Consider the following 22,692-nt stretch of genomic DNA (forward strand, 5'->3'; position numbering starts at 1 on the left):
AACAAATCATATGCATACAACTGAAAGTGCCACTTGCTATAAGCCAAGGCTACTGAGTGATACTGTTAACAACGATGATAATAGCTATACATAAAATACATTGTGGGTGTTGAAATAATACACTATATCTAATTCTTCCTTACTCCCAACCCATCTCTTATTTTTTGCTTTGATCTCTACTACAGATTTTCTGAAGTGCCAGAAGTGTCTAGTCATAGAACATATCTTATAGTGTTTTAGAGAAATTGTATATATAATGTTTTCCTAGGAAACCGCAGGATTGTGGTTTGCTCATTTAAAAATGGAAGCTTTGTGAGCTAGACAAGAGGACCTTTGATGTTCAAGGTTTTAATTATTTTTTTGTTGTTTGCTTGCTCACTAGATGTAAAAACGTGCCATGAGGTGGACCTGGAGAATTCTGCAGATTGGGAAGTGAAGACAATAACAAGTGCCCTGAAACAGTATTTGAGGTAAGCGCTTCTCAGCAGCAAGATAGAAGAATGGACTATTGGGGTCTGTAACATACAACAGATGCCAATTGTGTACATAAATATCAATACTTAAATGAAGCCTTACTTTAAAAAGGGAAAATTTCTCAGGTGTCTCAGTGTCCCAGAAAGAAAGGTAACTGGTAGATAAACATCAGTAACTAAGTAAATTGCAACAGAACAGGAATTGACATAGACTTGGGTTTTGAAATAGACGTTTCTTGTGGATGTACATTTTAGGAATTAAACACTATGAAACAACTTGTTGAGGCTCATGATGGAATGAAGGCTATTTATTGGATTCATTATGTCTTTATATTTTATGCTGAAATGATTTTTTAAAGTTTAAATGATTTGAACTTAAGGCTTATGACATGTCAATGCAAAGCTCTTTGAAAAGAAGTTTACTTGGTGAGGTTTTAAGATAAAGTTGTTTTCTATTGATGATAGAAAATACAGAGTTAGGAGAGGGTAGCATTTTTTATGAATCACTGTTTTTTTTTTTTTTTTTTTTTTAAAGAAAATAATGGTAAGCTCAGGGTTAGATGAAGAGCAAGTATATAGACAGTTAAAAAAATAAAAAAAGATCACAACTGTAATTTTTATATGCTGTGGTTCTGTTGGGGACTTAGATTAGATTTTCCATGGCAAACGAATGACCTAGGACCAGTTCTCTTTTTTTTTTTGGAGATGGAGTCTTGTTCTTTTTGCCCACGCTGGAGTGCAGTGGCACGATCTTGGCTCACTGCAACCTCTGCCTCCTAGGTTCAAGCAATTCTCGTGCCTCAGCATCCTGAGTAGCTGGGATTACAGGCTTGCCACACCACGCCTGGCTAATTTTTGTAATTTTAGTAGAGGCGGAGTTTCACCATGTTGACCAGGCTGGTCTCAAACTCCTGACCTCAAGTGATCTGCCCCCCTTGGCCTCCCAAAGTGTAGATTACAGGTGTGAGCCACCATACCTGGCCTCAGGAACAGTGCTTTTTAACCATGCATAGGGTTGTTTTCCAGGTAAAAGTTACTTTGGTTCCAGTGGATACATTCGAATCAACTTTATATGACATATTTTGTATTTTTAAAAAATTATGAAAAATTTCAGATACATAAGATGAAAAGTTAGTGTAATGAACCCTTATGGCTCTATTATCCTGCTTCTTGAGTTATCAACATTCCATCCTTCTTAATTCATTAATCTTCCTACCTGCCACTGTTTTTGAGACAGTCTTGCTGTTGGCCCGGCCTGGAGTACAATGGCATGATCTTGGCTCACTGCAACTTCTGCCTTCCGGGTTCCAGCAATTCTCCTGTCTCAGCCTCCTCAGTAGCTGAGATTACGGGCACTCACCACCACGTCCGGCTGATTTTTTTGTATTTTTAATAGAGACAGGGTTTTGCCATGTTGGCCAGAATGGTCTCGAACTCCTGACCTCAGGTGATCCACCCGCCTCAGCCTCCCAAAGTGCTGGGATCTACCTGCCACTTTTTATAGATAATACTTTAAAGATTTTCTGAAACATCATATTACTGTACCCATAAATACTTGAGTACCTCAAAAACTCTTTTTTTTTTTTTGAGACGGAGTCTTACTCTGGAGTGCAGTGGCGCAATCTTGGCTCACTGCAAGCTCCACCTCCCGGGTTCACGCCATTCTCCTGCCTAAGCCTCCTGAATAGCTGGGACTACAGGCACCTGCCACTATGCCTGGCTAATTTTTTCGTGTTTTTTTTAGTAGAGACAGGGTTTCACCGTGTTAACCAGGATGGTCTCGATCTCCTGACCTCGTGATCTGCCTGCCTCGGCCTCCCAAAATGCTGGGATTACAGGCATGAGCCATCGTGCCTGGCCTCAAAGAGTCATTTTTTAAAAGTCAATCAGAATATATTATGTACAACAAAATTAATATCCAGCATTCAGTCTATGTTCAATTTTTACCAGCAGTCTTCAAAAAAGCCTTTTTATATTTGGTTTAAATCCTGCAGGATTTAAACTGTGCCAACATTTCACTTGGTTGATAGGTTTTAAGGTTCTTTTAATCTCTGCATTTCCTCCCTTCCTCCACCACTGGCATTTATTTGTTGATGAACCTGGTTCATTTTTGATTATGTCTTCATGATAGCATTTAACATGTTTCTTTAGCCATCCTGTGTCCTGTAGATAAAGATTTTTCAAATAGGCTTTGTTAGAGTCAGGTTTTCTTTTATTTCAAGAATACATTGTATTGGTGGTATATTCTTTCTGTTGTTTACCATCAGGTAGGCTGGGTTGTATGGTTGTCCCACTTTTTAATGATATAAAATTTATCCTTTGGTAATAGGTATGTATTACCTATTTTCAAGTGCTTTATGTAAAGAAGATTTTTTCAGTCACTGTTCTAAATTTTTTCTTAAACTATTATGTGCACTATTGTTATTCCTAATTGATAAAGGGATGTATACTTATATCAGTATTGCCACTGATAGTGACTAACTGTGGTTTAGATGAGGATTATGGTAAAAATGAATCTTGTTACTCCCAACCCTAGGATAAGAATTTAAGTTCCCTGAAGATAGGCATCTTTTAAGTCTTGTTCACTGCAGTATCCCCAGCAACTTGGAGCTGTACCTGTGGCTGAGAAATTAGAACAGTGGTTCTCAACTGAGGATGATTTTGCCCCCCAAGTGGGATGTTTTGCCATGTTTGGAGACATTATTGATTTTCACCATTGCTGGTTTGCAGTGCTCCTGGCATCTGGTGGCATCTGACATCCTGCAGTACGTAGGGCAGCCCTCCCTCCCCCCACAAAGAATTATTTGATTCAAAATGTCAATATTTCTGAGATTCCTGAGAAAGCTGTATTAGATGCAGGAAAGAGTAGGTAAGGGGTATAAACATACAATGAATTGCACATGTTAACTTGAAGAATTGCACATGTTAACCAGAAGAAGTACTGCCACTCTAGGAGATGGCTTTAAATCTATTTTACTGTTTGGTAGACTTGTAGCAGTGCAGGTAAAGGGATTGACTGAGATGATGGAAAACTAAGGCTGGAAATCCACCTTTTTTGGCAATAAATTGCATTCTTTTTTCTCCATTCCATATGGTTCTTTTCTTTTGCTGTGTGGGAGGAATTTGTTTAATAAACTAGAGGCTCTTTTTATTTAGTACATAGGATTTCTTTTTGGATCTTGATATTCTCAGAAGCTAATTCCTTATTGCCCCTGGTCTTGTGTTGCTTTTTCTGCCTTTTTATTTTATTACCTTGCTTCATCCTATGGAATTACACTTTTAAACAAACATTGCCTACAGAACGACATTATGAGATGTTATTATTATATAACTTCACTTCTAACAAAATACACATTCTGCCTGAATGTGATAAAGTGAATTATCATAAGATGGCAGATGCCTTGGGAGATTTGAAAGTTGGGTTGCTGTTCTTTTCCCCTATGTTATTTTTAGCGATGGAAAATGCAGTAATTAGGATTTAATTGACACTTAAAAAAAATTTTGGTGATGCATCAAATGGGATAAAACTGAGTTTTTATCTACCTCCATTTTGGCAACAGGGTTCTGGCCCAAGCAAGTGTATTTCTTTCTGCATGAGAGGTAATACAGTGTGATGGTCAAGAGCAGGAGGTCTGGAGCCTGCCTGCCTGCCAGGGTTGGAGCCCCAGCTCTGTCACTCACGGCACCATGGCGTGAAGCTGAATATAGCTTTTCTCACCCAAAAAAGCTCTTGCCCTTGAATTCTTCTCACTGCAAATAACCCAGCCATCTTATTGGATGGGATGGTGGAGGTGGAGGGAGGAAAACAGCCAGAGCCCCAAAGCACCAAACTAAAACAAGAAGCAGGTCCTCCAGGGTCTTGGAGAAGGACAAGTATGTGCAGTGGACCGATGCGTCGCATCTCCCTTTTCCTTCTACTGACTTGAGGCAATGTTTTTTTTTGTTTTACTTCTCATGTTTTAGAGAGCTGAATACCAGCCCTCTGAATGATTTCTTATCTATGCAGACCATTATTTTGATTTTCAGAAACATGTTCGTTACAGCAGTTTTCTGTTGTGAGGGGACAAATGAGTGGTTTTGTGATGTTTCTAGTCAAATGATTTTACCTGGAGGAAACTTCTTTTAAGCCTGGAAATTGTAATGGGACTTTTTGGGAGGGAAATGCCAGCTTAGGTAAATATTATGATTTATATCCCCCAACAGATCCCAACGAGTGGCAAAGAGAGGTGGCTCAGAAACATGTCAGGTGGGAGGCTGAGAGTTGCAGTGACTCAGCATAATACATTCTGTATGGGGAACTTGTCGTTTTTATGGCTGCTTCCCTAATGTTAACAATATTTATTTTCTTACGCTGCATTGCTTAGCTAGACATATGGCAATGATATAAGTAACTTGTAGAAGATATTCAGATACAAATTCATTTTTATCGGAAAAGAAATGTTTTTCTAAGGGTTCTCAATCCCCCCGACCAACCCCGCTTTTCTTTTCAGCACCCTTTAACTTTCCTTCTCTGCTAGATAACCATTTTTCTTCTTTGTTACCTCCTGCTTTTCCATATTTTGAAACAAACCTCCTGAAGACTTTCTTTGCATTGGCCCTTTTTTCTCCTTATTTAGCCTGTGGTATAGTTGATTTTTTTTTTTTTTTCCATTTTCTTGGTGAAATGGGAGTGTAGGGGAAAAGGAGAGGGAGGGGAAATAAGAGCAGGACTTTTTCACTCGTGCATTATATTTTAGTTTCTGGTTGTCATTTTGTGTTTGTATGTGACTATAGCATTATAAATTGTATGTAAGGAATATATGTACCTAAACATTTTTTTCTTTGATTTTTCAATTTTCTTTTCAAAACATTAAAAAAAAAATAGAGACAGAGTCTCACTTTGTTGCCTAGGCTGGTCTTGAACTCCTGTCCTCAAGTGATCCTTCCGCCTTGGCCTCCCAAAGCAGTGGGGTTACAGGTGTGAGCTACCATGCTTGGCCTATTTTTATTTGTTTTTTTAAGACAGCTTTATTGAAACATAGTTGACATACAATAAGCTGCATATAAGTTTGATATATGTGTACCTCTGAAACTTAACACCATAATCAAGATAGTGACCCTATGCATTATTACCCCCAAAAGTTTCCTCCTACTGTTTGAAATCTCTCACCCCACTGAAGTAGCCTCATCTACTGATACGTTACTTTACAGTTCCTGTAATTTTATATAAATAGAATTATACAGCGTATACTTGAAATCGGTATTATTTCACTTAGAATAATTAGATTCATCTGTGTTGTAGTATATACCACCAGTTCATTCCATCTCACTGCTAACTAATGGATGATTTTATAGATAAACCAGCATTTAAAAAAATCAGTTCATCTGTTGAAGGATATTTAACTTGCTTGTAACTTTTGGCTATTGCACATAAAGCTGCTAAAAGCATTCATATACCTATGTTTGAGTGGACATAGGCTTTCATTTCTCTTGGATAAATCCCAGGAGTGGAATATTTAGATCATGTGGTAAGTGTATGCTTAACTTTTTGGGAAACTAACAAACTTTCTTCCTAAGTTGATGTATTTCTTTACATCCTCACCAACACTGTACAAAAGTTCCATTTCCTTTTCATTCTTGCCAACTCTTAAGCTGGTCAATCTTTTTCATTTTAGCCATCCTAACAGGTATTTGATAGTATTTCATTGTTCTTTTAGTTTGTACTTCCCTAATAACTAGTAATGTTGAACTTTTTTTCTATGTGCTTATTTTCCGTTTATATATTTTCTTGGGTGAAGTGTCTGTGCATATCTTTTGCCCAATTTTTTACAACTTAGATTGTAATATTATTGTGTTTTAAAAGTTAAAAAAATATATTTTGAGTACAAGTCCTTTCTTAGATACCTGCTTTGCAAATATTTTCTTCATTCTGTGATTTCTCTTTTCATTCTCTCAATAGGTGTCTTTCAAAGAGAAGTTTTAATTTTGATGAAGTCTAGTTCATCACTTTTTCTTTTTATGGACTGTGCTTTCGATGCTATATTAAGAAATCTTTGTACTTATTCAAGGTCACAAAAGTTTTCTTCTGTAAGTTTTACAGTTTTAGGTTTTACGCTTAGTTCTATGATCCATTTTGAGTTAATTTTTACATAAGATATGAGGTATGAATTCAAGTTCATTTTTGCATGGGGATCTCCAGTAGTTCTAGTACAATTTGTGGGAGAGGGTATTTCTCCTAAATTGTCTATTGATATGATCATACAGTTTTCTTTTTGTTTGGTGAAGTATACTGATTTTTAGATATTATGCTAGTATTATATTCCTGTTATAAACCCAACTTGTGATATATTATTTTATTTATCTTGTGGAATTTGATTTAGTAACATTTTATTAAGAATAGTTGCATCTATGTTCATGAGTGATATTGGTCTGTAGTTTTCTCATAAGGCCTTTCTCATAATGTGTTTAACTTTGATATTAGGATAAAGTTTACCTCACAGAATGAGTTAGAAATTATTCCCTCTTCTATTTTATGGAAGAATTTGTATAGAATCAGTAGTTTTTCTTTCTTAATTGTTTGGTAGAATTCATTCAGTGACATCATCTGGCCCTAGTTTTCTAACTGGCAATATTTTTAATTGCAAATTCAATAGGACTACTCAGGTTATCTGTTTCTTCTTGAGTGAACTTTGGTGGCTTGTGTCTTTTAAGACATTTGTCCATTTCATCTGAATTGTTGAATTTATGGGCGTAAAATTGTTCATAGTATTTTATTTTTGATAACTTCAGAATCTGCACTGATTCTGTAGTCACCTTTCTCATTGCTGGCATTGTTTATTTTCTCTCTTTTATTTCCTAATCATTCTGTCTAGATTGATCAATTTTACTAATTATCTTAAAGATACGGTTTTGGATTAATTTATTTTCTCTATTTTTCTGTTTTCTATTTCATGGATTTCTGCTTGATTTTTATTTCTCTTCTTCTGCTTACTTTGGCTTAATTTACACTTTTTTTTTCCCTCATAGCTCATTAAGGTACAAAATGAAGTCCTTGGTTTACCACCCTTCTTCTTTTTTAATATAGGTGTTTAGTAGCATAAAATTTCCTCTTAGTACTGCTTTACCAACATCCCTCAAATTCTAATATGTTGTGCTTTTATTGCATTCATTTCAGAATACTTTCTAGCTTCTCTTTCGAGTTTTCCAGCTATCTTTCTGTTACTGATTTTTAATTCAATTTTTGTTGTAATCAAAGAAGAAACTCTGTATGACTTAAGCCCTTTTTATTTTTGAGATTTGTTTCATGGCCCAGAATATGGTTCATCTTGGAAAATAAATGGCCTGTATGTGCTGGGAATGTGTGTTCTGCTTTTGAGTGGAGTGTCATTTAGGTGAAGGACATGCCGATTGGATTAAGTTGGTTGATATTTTTGTTCAAATCTTCTGTATCCTGATTTTTCTACTTGTTACTGAAACAGAGGGGTATTTAAATCTCTGATTATAGTTGTGTATTTGCCCATTTCTCCTTGTAGTTCTGTCAGTTTTTCCTTTGAGTGTTTCGGGGCTCTCTTATTAGATCTGTTAATATTTAGTATTGTTTTGGCTTCAAGACGAGTTGACACTTTGTCAATATGAAGTGGCCTTCTTTATTCCTGGCAATATTCTTGGCTTTGCATATGTTAAAAAATTTTGTTTGTGCATCTTTGATTTTTTAAAAAAATTTGAAGCAGAATGTCTGAGTTACAGGATTGTAACCTCTTAAAAGTTCTTAATATCTTGCGAGATTACCCTCCAGAAAGGCTGTACAGACTGACACCTGTCTAGGTATTCTTTAAGTGTTTATAAAGCTAGTTGCTCTGGTCTTTTATAATTTTAAGATATGTAGCAAGGTGGACTGAACTGTAGCATTCTGTTGATCACAGGATAAAATAAACTACCTTATGTAACTTGTTTTGTAGACTATGAAAATGCTGTGTATATTTTTAAAGTTGTCATCAATTTTATTTCATCTCTCATAGGCATGAAGATAAATTCTTATTTTTGTAATATATTTAAGCAGAGAGGATTTGAGTTTGTTTAATGTTTTCTATGTATTTTTTGTGGAATCTTCAGCTAATATCTTAGGGATGATGTTTCAAAATTGTTTGCTTACATTTGATTAGATAGTATGTTTGGCTTTAAATACATTAATGTGTAGAAGGAAGTCTTATATATCAAACCAGATGTTCACAAAGGTACTGTCCGAGATTAGATATGAAATACTGTATGCTTAGGTCTAGTAGGGATTTGTGGCTGCTTAGGCTTTGTTAGTGCTTGGTGTCAACAGCAGTTGATAAAGTGATCTGTTCGATTTATGTATCTTTTTTGATATGTAAAGATATTCCCTAGGGAAGTTTTACACATTAATTAAGAAATGCATAACAAATTTGACATCTTTTCATAAAAAAACTCAAAAGTGACTTGTTTGGATTTATTTGATAATTCTGAGCTGTTCTTTTCACACAGGAGCCTTCCAGAGCCTCTCATGACCTATGAGTTACATGGAGATTTCATTGTTCCAGCCAGTAAGTATTATGTAAAGGTCATAGGAACAGTTTTGTAGTTGGTAGGGAGCATAAACTAAAAATTTCCATATGAAAAATTCAACTTGTTGTTACTGCAATTTGTGTTAAAAATAGAAATCACTTTAAATGATGTTTGGTCCCTCCCCCTATCCTTAGAAGGTGACTAAAAGGGACAGTATATTCATTCATTTGTTCACATGCATTAATTATTTCCTACTATGTTACTGGATATGTAAAGCCAAGACAGGATTCTTGTCTCCATGAGACAATTCCATAGCAAGTACTGGGCCTTACTTACTCCTCATTATACTAGAAAATGTACAATAATGGCATGAGCAAAATGCTGAGGGAACACAGAAGTATTTAACTTATGAAAGGTTGGGGAGATGAGAAGATTTGGAAAGATCAGTAGTTTGGAGATGGCTTCACATAGAGAGATACTCAGATCTAAATTACAGACAGAAGGAATATTATGAGATAATGCCAGAACCCCAAACAGTATTTGATGCAGAGTGACTAGTATTCGATCAAATGTTAAATGAAAAAGGCCTATAGTTGGTGGAATTTTGTGATTGATTTTTTTGTGAGTCATACTCATTTGAGGTTTTCTTGTTTTCTGTTATATGGCTCACTTTTTATATTTGACGCGTGTTGTTTAATCATCGTAGTCTTCTGAAGTACACTGGTGTTAGGTATTTAATAGTGAAGGAAATGAAGGTTGATACATGTTAAGTAACTTGCCAGATTATAGGGAGCCTTATTTAAAATTCAGAACCCTAGTTCCACGAGTTAAAACCTGCAGTATTGGTTTTCACAGGTGCACTGACAGTAGCTGTAATTGTATTTTCATTTCCTTTTATTTTCTCCTCTTGGATGTATTCCATAGTTTAATCTGTTGAAAAACTTAGAGCATTCCCATTGGGACCAATGTTACTGCTGCCTGAACATTGCTTTAAATGTTACCTTCTTGTGAGGTCCCTGGTCCAGCCAGTGTAAAGGTTCCTTCTGTGTTGCAGGAAGAAGTAGTGTGTAGGCCCCATTAGACTCTACATAGAAAATAGGCTTTTTCAAAAACTGGGTTCTATTCACTTCTGTTTTCACATGGGGAGAGGATTTTTTTAAAAAGAGAATTTGTGAGATCAAGGGAGTGGGGGAAAATTTTCTCGGCAAAAACTCAAGTAAATGCTTAGTTGTTTTGATTTCTTCCCTGTGGCATTTTTGGCAAACTGGGGAAAGAGAAATTAAACTTAATTGGAGGACAGTTGTTTCATGTTGTTTGCCTTGGAGACTGGAAACAGCAGAAGAGTGCCAATTTTAATCTAGAATCCTTTGAGAATTAGAGAAAGATAAAGTAATTATGGAATACGGTTTTAAATGACCACAATCATTAGTATTATCATCATGCCCCTTTACTGATGGCAGTGTTTTTGAAATTTGAATATCAATGTGTTTTACCAAATGAAGAAGTTCCTAAGAGCTAGGAGCTTACATCTTAAGAGGTAATAAAATCTGTGGTGGTAGAAAATAAGTTTAAAGACTTTGTTGAAGGCATCTTTGAGCAGAGTGGTGAAAAGGATTGTAGAAATGCAGACAAGATCATCACCTGTTGGACCAATACCTTGTGTTTTGCTTCCTGACTTTGTGGGAATGCTGTGATAGTCTTCACAGCGATTTGGATAACAGGACGGTCAGTGTTTCTACTGTAATCACTGCCATGGATTTGCACCTAAGTGCCATTATGGTTGGAATGGGACCTGTAGTAACTTGATTTAATGAGAAAAAGTACATGTATTAAATAGGTGTATTTTAGGGGCCAACGTTTCCAATGTAGACTTCAAGTTTTTATTTTAATCTCTTGAGTACCCTTCTCTGCACTCATTGCCTCTTTTAGAGAGTGTGGGAACAGATCTTCCTGATCTTTTGCATATGGACTTTTAAGTATCAAATGAAATAGTTACAGAAATCAGGTGGCCAAAATTAGTCTCCCCTTTTGAATGCTGTTGGAAAATCGGGATTGTGATTAAGCTGTAATTTTCTGTGAACAGTGAGACAGCTTACCTTGTTTTTGCTCGTGTCTGTTAGCTGAACTGACTGCTAAAATTACAAAGCATCAGCAGTCTTTGTTACCACCTCTCACACCAGCTTGAAAACTAATTTTTGATTCTTCTCAGTCATGTGCAGTGGTTTCCATCTGTTCTGTGGCGATGAGATAGTCTCTTCTCTTCTGCCCTCCCTGCTGAGAGTTCTCAAGGTTTCTCCTGGTCCCATCATTTTCTCTCATCAGTTTCTTTCCTGTAGTTTCCTGTCGTGAACCTCCGTGTTAATTTCTAGGGTTCATGATACAAATATAAATTTCGTTTCTATTTTGTCACCACAAAAGGCACATTTTTTTTATGTTCCTCGTTCTAAAAAAAAAGCAACTTACTTCTGGCAAAGGTTGACTGCATTGGAAAAGTTAAAAAATTTTTTTCTTTGAGAAAATTAAGAGTTAATGTAACTTTCTCCATTAGCTGAATTCCAAACTAAACTTATAAAAGGAACCTAGTAGACGATCCATCTTGGGGGAGACTATAATGGACTTTGGACATGGAAATTTGTAAGACGAAAAGGCAGTTAACTGGTCCATGAGGAATACAAAAGATTGTGTCCACTACAGGAAGGCTAGCAGGCAGGCGTCTAGCTGGATGTCTTACTGCGTGATGTGTGTTACCTTTGAGAACGATGTGTAAGCCATGATCTGTGTGTCAGCCTTTTGGCCTCAAAGTCCTTGCTGTATCATGTTGATAAGAGTGGACTCATGCCTCAGGGTTGGAGTCATGGTGCTTAGTACGAGAATGACAACTAAAGGCTGAATGCCTGTTGCATCAGAAGAAAAAACTCTTCACTGTCACTTAAACGAAAACACTCATGTTGCTATGTTCTGTGTGCTTTCTTCCTGTAATCAAGTTACTTGGGAGGCAAAATCATTACCACAAAGATCTTTGGTTATTTATCATGAGAAGCATAACTATAATCGGATCCAAGACATTGGTGTTTGTGCCAAGACATTGGTGTTTGCCTAACCAGAATGTTCTATCCTTTTTGATAAACCTACCTGGGAAGCAAGACAAAAATCATGTGATTCTTGCTGGGGAAGGGCTCAGGAACCCAGGAATTAAGGGAACTGAATGCTTAGTGGCATGCCTCGCTCTTAGCCTGATGTATTCATTTCACAGTAGATGCGAACGCCACAGGAGAAATGCAACACTTGATGTCTGTTGACTGAAGCCCTTTATCCCTTGGGAAGTGCTTGGATGGTTACTGCTAATGCCTTTCTAAAATTACAGTATCATTGACTTTTGACATTTCAATATTGAAATAATTTAGCATTTATCTGCCTTGTGTCTTTGATAAGCTCTACAATCACATCTTTTTCAGTTTCTGTTAGTTGGCACAGCATCATAAGCAGATGGACATTACAGTGTGGTAGATGCTGATTTGTAGTTACACAATTAAAATGCCTTTTCCACTACAGTAAGCTCCTAATTCCCTGGCATATTTCAGGAATTTGGTATTATGATTAATTTAGTACTCTAGTTTTTTTTTTTTTTTTTAAAGGTAAGCTGGCTGTTCATTCTTTGTCAATCACTAGCAATTAAAATAAAATAAATTGTGTTAGCATAAGCAACTTTAGATGGCTTATCTTCAAAAACTTTTTTGGAGTACCTTTAAGGTATTATGTTGTAGCTACATAGAAATACTTGCTAATAGAAAGCTCTGATTAATTTCAAAACAAAATAGAGAAAAAAATGGTTTTATTTTAAAAGCCTAGAGTATATTTTTTGAAGAAGAAGAAGAAGAGGGAAAAAGACTTGGCAGGAATGGATGTGTGATTTTAAAATAGATGAGGACGGGCTAGCAGGAGAGGCACTGAAGATAGTGAAAGGTTTTGACTCTATTTTTCAAAATCAATTTCACTATTTTGAGAAATGAAGAATGTAATTCATAGAGTGTGGGAAACTTTCTCTAGCTTGTGTTTCTAAATAATGAATCCTAAAATATTTAAACTAGGTTGTCACTGGAAAAAGATCATTATTAATGGCAAGATAGACTCACAAGTTAGTAGTAGGTTTTTAGTGCAAAGTTTTCCAAAGTTTTTAATTTTTGCAGTGTAACATTCTTATCCTCAGTGGTTGTCCTTTTATTCCTTTGGAATTTCGACTATTTTGCAGAGTCTCTGCTTTAATTCTATTTTTAAAAATCAAAGCTGTGAACTGAAATTGTTACACTGTTTTTATTTTTGCCAGTGTTGGTTAATATCTTGGTTTTTATACCAGATTAAGAACTGGGTTATAATTTATTACCTAATCCTTTTGACAGTTGTGTTTTTGTTTTTGGTGATTGTGTTCTTTACGTGCCTTTTAATTTCTTAGCCTTTTTGCATCCTTTCTCTTTAGCAACAACTGTCTTAGTGTCCTCTATTGTAAAGTATCATTTCTCATTCTCAAACACTTATTAGGGGTGTAAACTGGAACAACCTTATCTTTACAAACATTGGAAACAATCTAAGTGTTCATAAAATCGATGGTAAGGTGCTCCATTTAATGATACTGAAAAATGTCCATGATATATTAAATAAAATAAAATAGGTTGTTTAGGCATTTCATTACAAAAAAAAGGAAGGAAAACTCTGCAGGATTTATACTTAAAATTTACCAGTTTATTTTAGGATGAGATTTATCATGGGTAGCTTTAAGTGAACTTTTTGTTGAAATATAACATAGGCTCAAATCAGTATACAGCTTAATGAATTTTCACGCATAATCAGCCCCAGATCAAGCAATCAAACATCATCAGAAGCCCTTTCTCGTGCCCATGTGGTCATTATCCACTCCCTTGAAGAGTGATCACTCTCCTGACATTCTAGGTTGGGGCTGCAGCATTTGAACTTTATGTAAATGGAATCAGAGTATATTCTTCTGTAGCTGGTTTCTTTTACTCATTTTGTGAGAGTCATCCATGTTGTGTGAAATATTCCTTCGTTTTCATTGCATTCTGTTTGAAGAAGCCACAATAGATTTATCTGTTCTACTGTTAATGAACATTTGGGTGGTTTCCAGTTTTGGGCTAATAGAACGCTGCTGTGAATATAGGAGTATGTGTCTTTTAATGCGTGTTTATGTGCATTTTTCCTGGTTATATACCTATGAGTGGAATTTTTGGGTCGGTCATAGGGTATGTGTTTGTTCAGCTTTGGTAGATAACTGCCGAACAGTTCTCCAGAGTGGTTGAACCCTTTAATGACTCCCATCTAGTTAGCATATGGAAGTTTCAGTTGCCTCATGTCCTTGCCAAAGCTTAGTATTCATTTAAAGCCATTCTGGCAGGTGAATATTACTCTTTCATTGTGGTTTTAATTTCTTTTTCACCGTTACAGGTTTATTCTGTTTTCATAGGTTTTTTGGTCACAGGAATAAATCTTTTGTGAAATTCCTGCCCCAGTCTTTTGCCCATTTGTCTGTTAGATTGTCTCTTTTTTCCCTGATTGGTTTGTAGTTCTTTCTAATGTGATTGCATGCTGTTTCTCTCATATATATATTTCAGATACTTAGTACTTTATACTAAGGTCATTTTCTCTGTGTTGTCCAAGATTTTAGTATTACAAGTATTTAATTTTTGTCATAAGGAAAAAAACTATTATCCTTTGGAAAAAAAAAATGTCCCTTTCTTGATCTGCTTTACCTCTCTTTCCCATTCTCTTGTTTTTTACTTTCTGAGCAAGTGTTCTGAACTCCCACTCTTCACCCCTTCTCCAGCAGCTCCCTCTTTGTTTAACCTCCTCATTTTAGTAGAAAGGGGCTCTCAGTTGATAAACCTGGTGATACCCAGGGCCCTTCTCCCAGTCTTTCCATTCCTTGACCTCTCCTTAACTCTCGAGTCCACTGGCTGTGCCCAGCCTTTGCAGGTTTCTTCTCAGTTGCCTTCCTGATGACATCAAAGTTCCCTGATCCTCCCACCTCCTCCTCTTCCTCCTCCTCCTTGGTTGCATTGCCTGCTTGTCTTAGCCCTTGACTTCACGTCTCCCTGTACCTCTTTGGAGCCCTTTTCCCCGCAGTGCCCTCAGTTAGCTTTCTGTAGAAGTTGGGCAGCTTTGTCCATGAGCTAGTGGTCACACCTCCTGGAGAACGTTTCTAGCCTTGATCTCTAAAGCCTCCTACTGTTTCCATCTACTGCTAGAGACCAGCCATTTGAATGTCACTTTCTCCATTCCCTCCACCATCATCTCCTTCCTCAAGACAGCTTTGGCTGCTATGTTTCTGTCTGTTGGTGGAATTGGCCCTGTTATCAGACAACCCAGATGTGAAACACTGCTCATCTCTGCCTTCTTCCTTCTGACCCACTGCTAGTCTGCTGCTAAAACCTGTCAGTTCTGCTTCTTCCATGGTAGTGCTCAAATAATAATAGTAACATGAACAACAACAGTAATAATGGCTAACAGTGATTGAGTGCCCACACGTGCCAGCCACGGAGGCTAAGTGCTTTGTGTGTGTTATAGCATTGAATCTCATAATGGCCTCTTAAGATACTGTTTTCATTCTGCACATGAGGGAGCTGAGGCACAGAGAGGTTAGTTAGGTAATTTCTTCAAGACCACTCAGCTATCAGTTAGAAGCAGCGATTCCCAGGTGTAGTGACGGTCCTGACATACAATCTTTTGACTTTACGATGGGCTTATTGGGATGTCCCCCCATTGTAAATCATAGGGCATCTATACTTCTTTGTTCTACCTCCCTCTTTGTAGTTCTACCACCGACCTCACTCCCTTTATTTATTTATTTATTTATTTTGAGATGGAGTCTCTCGCTATCACCCAGGCTGGAGTGCACTGGCGCTGCAACCTCTGCCTCCTAGGTTCAAGCAATTCTCCCACCTCAGTCTCCTGGGTAGCTAGGATTACAGGTGCGTGCCACCACACCTGGCTAGTTTTTGTGTTTTTAGTAGAGATGGTCTCACCATGTTGGCCAGGCTGGTCTTGAACTCCTGACCTCAAGTGATCTGCCCACCTCGGCCTCCCAAAGTGCTGGGATTACAGGCATGAGCCACCATGCCTGGCCACCCCTCCTTTCATTTCTTATTTCTTGTCTCCCAAATAACTGTTCCCTCCTAACTAGTTCTTTTTCCCATTCTAATCCATCCTTTAAAAAAATATGAGGCATATCTTCCCCAAATTTAACTCTATTCATATCCCTTTCTTGTTTTATTTTCACTTGACTAATTTAGAAGCCAACAGTGAGACAACTTCTTCATATTGGCCTTTGCAGACCAGAGGTGGCCTCAGGCTACCTTTCGTAAGAGCTGTCTCCGCACCGGCCCTGTGCTTTTTGTCATGCTATTACTGAATCTGGAATGTTCCCCCTGCCTCTCAATCCTGCCTTTCCTTGAACCCTTCCCCATTCTTCAGGACCCAAACTTCAAGGACTGTCCATTATGAGACCCTTCCTGAGCTTCCCTGGCCAGCCCTAAGTGAACCTCCGAAGCCATTTCTAACCTTCTTTTCTGTCAGCAGTAAAGTTAGAACCTAATTCTCTTTTGTTGCTTCTTTGACACCTGTGAAAACTAGCAAAATCTTCAATAACAAACATTTTATTGATTTGATAGTTTTCCAATCAAGAACACTATAATAAAGGGAATTGGGGTACACTGTTAATAAGAGCCACGTATAATAATTCCAAAGTTTGGGGGTTAAGGGAATGGGTTAGTTTCCCAGGGCTGTTGGAACAAAGTACTACTATTAACCAAGTGGCTTCAAAGAATCGGCATTTATTCCGTCACAATTCTTAGAGGCTGGAAGTCTGAAATCAAGATGTTGGGAGGGCCGTGCTCCCTCTGAAGGCCGTAGGAGGGATCCCTCCTTGCCACTCATAGCTTCTGGTGGTTGCTGGCAGTCTTTAGCATCCCTTGGCTTGTGGGTCCTTCATTCCAGCCTCTGCCTCTGCCTCTGCTGTGGCAGGACAATGTCCCCTGTGCTGTCTGTACATGGCCACTATCCCTCTCTTTGTTTTCTTATAAGGACACCAGTCATATTGGATGAAGAGGCCCCACCCTACTTCAGTTATGATCTCATCTGAACTGACATCTGCAACAGCTCTCTTCCCAAATAAGGTCGTGTATTAAGCACGCCTTTTTATTCTGATGTTTTGACATCCGGGGCCTCACTGACCCGAGGAAGCTGCCCCTCCCAGGGCTAGCCAATTCCTGGAGATATTAAACTTCTGCAGGCTTTTCACGTGGAATTATCCAATCCAAAACCCCGTGACCCCCCTCCGCGCCAGCCTCCTCTGCGAGCCCTTACACTAGGCTGTATTCTCCTGCCCTTGTGACTTCAGTCCCGAGTGCCAGCAACTAGGGACAGCCCTTGCAACGCAGTGCCCACTGAAGTAATTTAAACCAGCCAGTCCTCGACCTGCGCACCCTGCCTCGCCCATTCCTTCCTGCAGAAACTACAGTAGAGGCTTTGCCCACATTCCCCGTTCTCCCTCTGCTTCTCGATCGACGTTGGTGCTTCCCCACATGGCTCTGCACAACATGCCATGCCGTCTGTTTCTAGGGCTCTGTGAATCTAAACTTTTCCTGACAGTCATTTTCATGCATGCCTTAGCATACCTGATGACATTAAATCCCACGTACAGTTTAACACAGCCACACTCTGAGTTCTAAGGGCTAGAACTTCAACATACTTTTTTGGGGGGCGGGGGAGTCCAGTTCAACCTGTAACATGGAATAGGTTATTTGCTGATATTTTACTTGTATTCCATTGTGGTGTGACCCAGTGACTAGACCCCATCGAGTAAACGATGAACAGACATGAAACGCAGCATGTCAGAAGGAGAAGCTTAGCAGCTGTCCATTCTGTGATATAAACCAAGGGGAAGGCACCGATTGCAGCCACACTGACATTAGCTCATTAGGGGAGGCACAAGAAGATTCATTATAAGGGGAAAGATTTTTTTTTTTTCCTTTTAAAGATGGCAAAATATGTTTAATGCTCCATGTTTGATAATCTTGAACAGAGGAGCTGTTGTCATTGTTTGCTTGGGAAATATATTTGATTCTGAGTTCTCTACTAACTATTGTTTTCTTTTACTTTTTCTTTTTTTTTTTGGAAGAAAGCGGCAGCCCGGAATCTCGGGTTAATGCGATCCATTTCTTGGTACACAAACTGCCAGAGAAGAATAAAGAGATGTTGGACATTTTGGTGAAACACTTAACAAAGTAAGCCTCTTTTTCTTCCTTTTAACTTTCTTCACTTTGCTCTAGGTGCTGGGTCGTGCTCTGGGATTTGTGATGGGTGGAACTGGGGACCACACCTGGAAGGGCAGGCTGGATGTTTGACTCATTGTGTGTATTTTGGACAAGACTGTTGAAATATGCTTTCATGAAGTTGTATAATTATTTGCTTAACATCTCTGCCAGCAACTCAGGGTTTGATTTGAAGTGAAAGAGGAGAATGTTATACATTACCCTATACACAGATTCTGGAAATGTGAATATAAATTTGTTAGAATATTTAGCTTGGTTTCACACCTACCTAACTCTAAGTTTGAACATGTCCTTTAAGTTGGCTTAATTCAATAATGGGTAGTTATTTTATAGATTTCATTCTCTTTTCCTCCTCCTTTTAAAAGTCAGCAAAATCAAATCAGGGGAGAAATTATCCCTTTCTTTAAGTATAGAGATCTTTCTAACTGTAGAATTTTAGAGGTGAAAGGAAGCTGAAGAACGCTGTATTTTAGAACCTTTATTTTACATAGAAAGAAAATGAAGGTCAGAAGATACTGTGATTTGCCAAGGGTCCCACTGCTAGTTTAGCCATTTATTCATTTGGTCAACACATATTTAGTGAATGCCTTTTTTAGGTGCTGGTGGATACATAGTTGAATAAGATAGTCTAAGTCCCAACTTTCATGAAGCTTATTTTCTAAGGGGAAAATATGAAAACCAGATTACAAATGAAAATATAAAATAGCTTCAGATGATAAGTGGCAGAAACACAAAGCAGAGTAAGGGGCCAGAATATATTGAGTGTGAGACTATAAAAATTGTTATTATGCAAAGGCTTTTTGAAGATGGTATCTTTGAGTTTAGACCTGAGTAAAGTTGCAGGGCTGCTGAGAACAGTTGTCTAGGTGATTGACTGCACAATGATACTGGGCTGAAGGAGTGATTGTGGGTGCTCTGACCAAACTTTGCATGCTTTTACAAGGGGACTCTGCAGTCTAGTATTCCTTGGAAGCAAAAGTATAATATTCTGGGAAAAGAGTGAGTTTTCTAAGAAGAGGGGAACAGTAAACTAAGGCTTTTGGGGGAAGCAAGCTTAGCACCTACAATTGGCCCTTTGTGGGTTCTGCATAGGCAGATTCAACCAGCTGCTGATCAGAAATACAGTATTCCCTGTGGACTTGAGGGTTGATTTTTTTTTTTTTTTAATCCGTGGGTTTCCTGGGTTGACTGTAGGACTTGAACATCTCCAGATTTTGGTGTCTGCAGGGGTTCTGACATCAATTCTCAGGGGATACAGAGGGCCCACTGTACATGGAATTATTAAGAAAGCCATTGTGGTTAGAGTAGAGCATCAAAGAAAGGGAGGTAAAGGAGTAGGCAGCAGCGTCTGCATGGAGAGTTTCTCAGATCTGGTTATTTCAGAGGTAGGTGTTGAGGACGGTTAAGTCTCTTGACCCCTTGCTTTTAAGGAAATACAGAGTTGCAGACTATTTACAGTCTACAATTTTTGCTCCTTTGGTTAAACAGATTCCTCCCCCCTTACCAATTTCAGCGTTTCAAATCACTCCAAGCAGAACCTGATGACCGTGGCAAACTTAGGAGTGGTGTTTGGACCAACTCTGATGAGGCCACAGGAAGAAACTGTCGCTGCCCTCATGGACTTGAAGTTTCAGAATATTGTTGTGGAAATCTTAATTGAGAACCATGAAAAGGTAAAATTCTTTTTTTTTTTTTTCTTTAAGAGATTTTGTTTTTGGCTTGTCACCATGTACTACACAATGATCCTCTTAGATTTCCCTTTTCTCTCTCTCTCTGTTTTAAAAAAATTCTTTTATTCTCACTATGATTAACTTGGTTCTAAGAAGTTCTCATTGAGCTTCTATCTTCTGATGGAGTTCCATAAATGTGAAATTTATCTGGTCTTTTGTTATCTCACTGGTTTAATGAAGAAGCATTTAATCCAGATGCAAGTGAGTATCAAGGCAATTGTGAACTGTTTAGGACTTTTGTTGCTTTTATTCCCATCTTTGGATTTCTCACTCAAATTCCATGTGGCACAACAACTCTGTACTCTTGAGCAAGTTAGGGCTTTGCAACTTACAAGAGAAAATAAGGCAAATAAGGTTGAAAGGATGTGAGATGGGGCCAGAAGACCATGAGCATCATTGAGAGTAGGGGTTGAGGGGCAGCAAGGCCAGCCCCTGCTCTGCACCTGGGAAAGTTGCCTGCCTTCCAAAGATGGTTACACCTAGCTGTTGTGAATGGCACATAAAGGAGGAGAAGTTGGGAAAGGGTAAACTCTTCAAATAGGCTTAGGCATTGCATCTGGGCAGCAGGGAAGGGTACATATTCCTGGGATGTGGTGGATGGGGTTGACTCAGGAGATCCACACTGGGGTGAGCAGAAACTGCTTTAATATACTCTTCCCTCCCACCATACCCACTCGACATATTAACTACTAGAAATAAGTACTGTTCATGATTGTCACTTTGGGGTCACTTTCCCAAATTACTGTTATTTTCTCCTTGATTACATATTGTCTATGGCTACTCTTACAATACAACAAAAGAGTCTGGTAATTACAAGAGACCAGATAGCCCGCAAGGCAAAACTATGTACTGTCTGGTCCTTTACAGAAAAGCCTTGCGGATCCCCCAATCTAGAGCAATAATTTTCAACCCTGAAAATCCACCTGAGGGACTCTTTTAAGTGGCTGCATAGCTGTGTGTATTCTGTTAAATTTTTGCCTTCCCAAGAATTCTGATAAGTAGCCAGCAAGAAGATCTGCTGATCTAGGGAGGAAGCGTCTCTTCTTAAGAACTTAGGAGAGGACTTCAGTCTGGAACACGAAAGAAGTTTTCATTAGTATTTGAGAAGGTTTTGTTCATAAGAGTTAAAACATTTCTCATTTTAATAAACAAATGAGTGACCAAGCATTCTGAGAGTATGGCATTTGTTGATGTTAGAGCTGGCCCATGCCAGTTTGTGTTTGAACTCAGAGTTGCAAGGAGCTGGTGTCTATTCAGTTTAACTGGGCTTCATTTATAAGTAGGGGTGAGATAATCTATGGGGGAACATATGGAAAAAATGGTTTCAGGATGCTCTTGGAGTGCTGTTCTCAATTAGGACCACTTTGAGGGCCTGCCTCTCTCCCGCTGTCTCAAGCCCCCTCAAAGTAAAGCTTCCACTTATTAAGAAAAATGATGATGGTGACTCATAGCTAAAAGTGTACCTTTATTTTTATAAGGATGTAAATATAGTTTTTAAAAACACTTATTCTTTAGGGCAGTACTTTTCAATCTTCTTGAGATCACAGACCACTGAGAAGCTGACAAGTTGTTAACCCTTTTGTTAGTAACCCAGATAAATGCACATAAATCCTTCTTTCCCCTTAATTGTTTTCACAATTTCAGTGGGCTCACCTGCATTCCTGAATCTGTGGACTGTAGGTTAAGTATTTCTGGTTTAAAATGAATAATCTCTTAAGTGACTTGCTTTCTTACTTGTTTCTCTGTAATCAAGGGGAAACATGACTTTAAAAACCACATTATTTTCTTCCAAGAATTTATATATATATATTTTTCTTCATTCAGTCACCGTAGATGAGTACTTTGCTAATAACGTTCCTGACTTCTGCCTCTAAGATAGGGAGCTGGAAAACTCTTAGAACGCTTGGTCATTCATTTGTTTATTAAAAGGTTTTTTAAAATTGAGATTGCATCATATGCCAGACATGTAGTAGGTGCCGGATGTGCAGATGAATGTTCCAGCTCCTGTGGGAAAGCAGGTCGTCATCTGGGGGTGGAAGCCATGTTTTGGAACTTGGATCCCATAAACGTACCCCAGTCTAACATGTTACATAACTTATTTTCTTACTTGTCTATTTCTCCCTGCTAAGATCTTTGAGGCCAGAGATCTTTTTGTCGACTTATAGTAATACCTGGTACATATTAGGTGTTCAGTTTATATTTATGGAATGAAATAATGAATTCAATACATCTTGAGGGGGTTGGAGGACTGGGAAAGAGACAGGCAAACAGAAATGTAGTCCCTTTGGGGAAGGCATAGCAAGAGTATTTCTTGGGTACTTGTTGCATTGGCTGTTTGCTGGAGCAGTTCCAGCTTGTTGCTAATGTTGGTTCTCATGGAAAAGATACGCTTGAAAGCTGATTGGGGATTTTTTTTACCATTATGGTAAAAGCAGCTTGTTTATGGGTGTAAGAATTTTTGTTTTGCCTTTTTTTTTTTTTTTTTTTTTTTTTTGCCAGTGGTCGTGAATTTATGCCTCCTTTTATGATCCTGTCAAACTGTCATTAAGCCTCATTAGTGTGCATTAATCCATCCAGACAGCTCATGGAAAGATGACTACTATTCAGTTTTAGAAAGAAGAATAATTAGACTACAAGCTTTGAAAC

The 22,692-nt window shown here is 38.1% G+C and overlaps 1 protein-coding gene across 11 annotated transcripts in view; it reads left to right on the forward strand.

Moving 5' to 3' along the window:
• ARHGAP10 (Rho GTPase activating protein 10) overlaps window positions 1-22,692 on the forward strand; it is a 352,159-nt gene that overhangs the window by 228,203 nt on the left and 101,264 nt on the right. For all 11 annotated transcript variants that reach the window (XR_012435152.1, XR_012435153.1, XM_045391864.2 and 8 more), the window contains 4 exons: window positions 383-470; window positions 8,958-9,016; window positions 18,163-18,268; window positions 19,830-19,989. Coding sequence is in view for 9 of the 11 variants with exons in the window: in XM_045391864.2 (XP_045247799.2) it covers window positions 383-470; window positions 8,958-9,016; window positions 18,163-18,268; window positions 19,830-19,989 (413 nt within the window). In the remaining 2 variants the exon portion in view is untranslated. The remainder of the gene's footprint in view (window positions 1-382; window positions 471-8,957; window positions 9,017-18,162; window positions 18,269-19,829; window positions 19,990-22,692) is intronic.

Source organism: Macaca fascicularis, chromosome 5, assembly GCF_037993035.2.
Source record: "Macaca fascicularis isolate 582-1 chromosome 5, T2T-MFA8v1.1".
Lineage (NCBI taxonomy): Eukaryota > Metazoa > Chordata > Mammalia > Primates > Cercopithecidae > Macaca > Macaca fascicularis.